The sequence below is a fragment of the Sinocyclocheilus rhinocerous genome, unplaced genomic scaffold (assembly GCF_001515625.1).
Source record: "Sinocyclocheilus rhinocerous isolate Xijiao unplaced genomic scaffold, SAMN03320098_v1.1 scaffold433, whole genome shotgun sequence".
In the NCBI taxonomy this organism is placed as follows: Eukaryota; Metazoa; Chordata; class Actinopteri; order Cypriniformes; family Cyprinidae; genus Sinocyclocheilus; species Sinocyclocheilus rhinocerous.
In genome coordinates, this window is record NW_015627897.1 from 1,184,979 (window position 1) to 1,189,823 (window position 4,845).

At 40.1% G+C, this 4,845-nt stretch overlaps 1 protein-coding gene across 1 annotated transcript in view; it reads left to right on the forward strand.

Moving 5' to 3' along the window:
* The window catches only part of LOC107736996 (sn1-specific diacylglycerol lipase alpha-like), a 40,125-nt gene that overhangs the window by 14,557 nt on the left and 20,723 nt on the right, over positions 1 to 4,845 (forward strand). The window contains exons 4-8 of the mRNA XM_016548385.1: positions 2,426 to 2,564; positions 3,838 to 3,925; positions 4,031 to 4,165; positions 4,262 to 4,339; positions 4,419 to 4,543. Of these exons, the coding sequence (XP_016403871.1) occupies positions 2,426 to 2,564; positions 3,838 to 3,925; positions 4,031 to 4,165; positions 4,262 to 4,339; positions 4,419 to 4,543 (565 nt within the window). The remainder of the gene's footprint in view (positions 1 to 2,425; positions 2,565 to 3,837; positions 3,926 to 4,030; positions 4,166 to 4,261; positions 4,340 to 4,418; positions 4,544 to 4,845) is intronic.

Sequence of the window (4,845 nt, forward strand, 5' to 3'; positions counted from 1 at the left end):
CAGGGTCCAGCACAATCTTGGGCCGGGGTCCCTGGCGCTTCGGGAAAGGGTGGCGCTTTGCAGAGCGCGAGCGCTGCCTGGGCTCAGGCCGTGCAGAGGACTGAGTCACAGGAGACGTAGTTTTAACTGGCTGTTGAGTCGGCGCCGGCTTGGGGCGACTGGCAGCAGCTGCAGAACTGGAACGCTTCGGCAGGAAGTGTCGCATGGCTTGGGACGACTTCTGTGCAGCCGTGAAACACTCGGCGAACCCTTCCACAGCAGGTCCGAAAAGGCCAGTGGGGGTGACCGGGGAGTCAAGGAAGATGGTTTTATCCGCTTCTTTGATCTCTGTCAAATTCAGCCACAAGTGGCGTTCCAGCACCACCAGGCTGGCCATCGACCTCCCAATGGCCTGTGCAGTCGTCTTTGTGGCGCGCAGGGCCAAATTGGTTGCGCTGCGCAGCTCTCTGAGTGTTCTGGCCCAGACTCATCCATGGCGCGAAGGAGCTTCATCTGGTACACTTGGAGCACCGCCATAGAGTGTAACGCAGATGCAGCCTGCCCCGCCGAGGTGTAAGCACGACCAGCGAGGGCTGAAGTCGTTCGGCAGGGCTTCGAGGGATGAGCGGCCTTTGCCTTCCATCCGATGGCAGCGGGGGGGCAGAGGTGTGCAGCCACCGCTTCGTCCAGAGGAGGCAGCTTATCGTTGCCCTTCTGTGCAGCGCCATCGACCGTAGTGAGGGCGGGAGAGACAGAGGAGCATAAACGAGCTGAGTAGGGGGCGCGCCATGACTTGGTCAGCTCGTCGGGAACCTCTGGGAAGAAGGGCGCAGCTCGCTGAGGAGGGGTCTGGCGGCGTCCCGGCAGAAACCACTCGTCTAGGCGGCTGTGAGTGGGCTCTTCAGGCGAAGACCACTCCAATCTGAGCTCCTCGACGGCTTTTGATAGGACATGGATGAGCTCGGTGTCTGTACCAACCCTGGTGTCGATCGGCTCTGCAGACGGCAAGGGGGCGGGGTCAGCAATGGAGCCCGACCAATCCTCAGCATCCGAGGCCGCTAGGGACATACTGTCATCAAGCGGCTCGTCATCCGATTCCCCAAACGAGACCAGGTCACCCGCGATGGCAGAGGGGCACTGGTCTGGATGGGAGAACGAGATGGGGGAAACCTCTCTTTGTGGAGAGAGTGAGGTACGCGGGCCTTGAGCCGAGGTAAGCTCACTCATATCCGAGCGCTGTGATCCTCTACCCCAAAGTGAAGTATCGAAAGGGAACAGTACATTGACTGAACTGCTAAAAGAGAACCGATGATGGGATGTGCACGAGCAGAGCAGCTGGACTGAGTCGCGTCCTGCTGGGAGACGGTATCACAGTATGTTAAGGGGCGTAACATTTCCGTCACACGCTTGAGGTATTCGGCCAATCACAACGCACTGGATAGCTGGCCAATCAGAGCACACCTCGCTTTTTCAGACCGATGAGCTTTGTAAAAATTGACGCGTTTCAGAAAGGCGGGGCATAGAGGAGAAACAATAATGTACATTATATGGAAAATAATGTTTTTTTTTTTTTTACCTTAAACCGCATAAACACATTGCATTACACCAAATACACAACATAATGTTCTTTTTAGCAACGTCATATGACCCCTTTAAATATTGTAAAACAAACCTACCACTAATAGTCTCACGAACTTACATCACCAGTCAAAAGTTTGGAATAATTACGTTATTAAAAAGTATTTTATGCACACCAATGTTGCATTTATTTAGGATAGAAATACAGTAAAAAATATTAATGTTGTGAAATATTATTGTAATTTAAAATACATTTTTTTTCTATTTAAATATATTTTAAAATGTAATTTATTCCTGTGATGCAAAGCTGAATTTTCAGCATCATTACTTCAATTTCATCCTTCAGAAATTGTTCTAATATACTGATTTTCTACTCGTTTATTATTTATTCTCAGTTCAGGCTCTTATTATTATCAGTGTTGTTAATATTTTTGTGAAATTGTGAGCCCTAACATGCGTCAACGCTATCAGCAGCAAGTCCAGGCATGTGTTAAAATCTCATGAAACCTCCCCTTGTTAATCTCAGCAGATTCCTGTAAATTTGAAAGTCATTTATAGCTATTTATGTCCTGGAATCTCAACGCACGCTTTCTAACAATACGCCTAGTGTAGCTTTTCCCATGTCTCTGCAGACCATGAATCAGTGTCGCTCATTGTCCTCCCCCATCCCATAATAGCACACTTCACTTCCATGCCAATCATCTGTCTATACAGGACATGGACTGACAAAGAGACAGCTGGTTTGTTTTACAGTAAGAGCTTCCTGCTGAACTGAATCTATAAGCGCCAAATGAAGATGTACTGTATACGGTACATTTAAATGAGTTATTTTATTTTATTTATTCATTCATGTATTTATTTTCAACAGGAATCGTGGTGTGTAACTGGTTGGTCATCTTCAGTGTGTGTTTCACCATGATGTGTACCTTTGACCCCACTGGACGGACCTTTGTGAAGCTGAAAGCAACTCGCCGCCGTCAGCGTAACCTCACAACATACACCCTCAGGTATAGTGCTTAACAGTATTCATGCTAGCTTATTTCAGGATACCCACCAATGAATAAAGATTTAAATGCCTGTCTTTTGCAAAGTTGTACAATTCCCCCACCCTTTAATTGTTCATTTATTATTTTGTTATTTCTATTATGTTTTATGCAGCCAATAAGAGTGTAGTATTTATTTTACCCTATTTAAATCCACTCTATAGATTTCTAAGAGTGCACATTTTATGCAGTGTTGTTGTTATTATTAACTAAAAATAAAACTTTAAAAAAAGGTAATTGAAATAAAGCTGATATAAAATTAAGTATAGATATTAGATAAGTAAGTTAAAGTTGAAGTACTAAAAACTAAAAATAAATATATTAAAAATAAATTAAAGCTAAATAAAAACAATTAAAAAACAAAAATTAATAAAAATGACAAAAGCACATTCAATTACTTAAACTAATTTTTTTTTTAAACTAATTTCAATTAGGCAACATTTTCAAATTTTCATTTAAGTTGAAGTACTAAAAATAAATTCAAAATAAATGAAAGCTAAATATAAATATTTAAAAACAAAATTGAATACAGATGACAAAAGCACATGAATTACTTTAATGTTAAAATGTGAAAATATAAAAATAATTTTTTTTTTAAATAACCATAAATACTTTAATAAAATAAATACTAAAATAATATATTAATAAATATTAAAATAATACTGAATTGTATGCTAATTTTTGCTTACAGTTTAAGTAAAATTTAGTAAATATTATGTAAAATAAGCATTTGTTTCATTTTAGCAATATTGTGCTCATCCCATTTTTACACATTAATACATTAACTGGAAACATATTTTTTTTGGACTGTCTTGCTTTTAATGTATATAGAAAACTCTATTATGAAGTGAACTCACTTAAAGAGTTATTTAGTATAATTATGCCCAAATAAGTTTTAGAATTTTTATCATATGTTAAAGTAAAAAATCGTGTGTAATATAACTTGTCTTTGTTTGTTTGCTGGTTTTTATTGTATTTGTTATACTTGTATTTTTTAATTGTTTTTGCCATGAAAATAGCCTAAGATGCTGACATGGCATTAAATAAAAACATACTACTACTAAACATTAACTAGTATTGTGTATTTATATACAGTTATGCATTTTATGTGTTGCATACACCATTTTTCCACTGCTGTCTCTAGATATGTGTTTCGATCCTTGTAATACCCATCTGTTGACCTATAATTCCTAAATTTGCTCATGATATTTGCTCAGTTGGGTTCTATCTCTTTCAGACACAGGCTAGAAGAAGGTCAAGCCAGCAGCTGGAGCAGGAGACTCAAGTTCTTCATGTGCTGCACTCGAGCAAAAGATACACAATCTGTAAGACTCCAGCACCAACTCAAATACACACAGATGTCAGTTACTGTGAGAGCATCTCACACATACACACACACAGCATTCTCAGCAGAAGATATTCTCTCTCAGGACGCTTACTCTGAGGTGGCAAGCTTGTTTGCTGAGTTTTTCCGGGATCTGGATATCGTGCCGAGTGACATCATCGCTGGGTTAGTGCTCCTCCGACAGAGACAACGGGCCAAGAGAGCAGCCATCTTGGATCAGGTGTGCTTTATCTTATCAGTAATACTGCTTTTGATTGGATGAATATTCCTCACTGTCCTAATAATAATAATAAAAAAATGTATCTCTCTCTTGCAGGCAAACAATGACGTTTTAGCCTTTCTGTCCGGGATACCTGTAACTCGCAACACTAAATACTTGGACCTCAAGAACTTGGTATTTGAAGAATGAAATGTATGTGTGTGCTTGTGTCAATGTATGATTATTATTTATGATGCTCTCCTTCTGTTTACAGTCTGAGATGGCCATGTATAAGGAGGTGTGTTACTACATGCTGTTTGCCATGGCAGCGTATGGCTGGCCCGTATATCTTTTAAGACAACCAGCGTGTGGACTCTGCAGACTCGTCAGCACTTGCTCGTACGTAAAAAAAACATTTGATCGTTCTGCACAGCTGGTAGGAAGTGAGATAAGAGTAAATAAGAGAGGCTTCTATAATGGTATAGTTACCTGCCATCATGTTTTTGGTAGACTTACCTCTTTGCTAAACTTAAAGCTGATTAAACTGATTAAAATTACGAATTGAATTTTTTAATTAATAATACATGACATGTCATTAGTATAAATATAAGATACATCTGTAATTTATTATCAATTGTAACATGCAAAAATTGTGTGTGTGTGTGTGTATGCATGTATGTATATGTGTATATATATATATA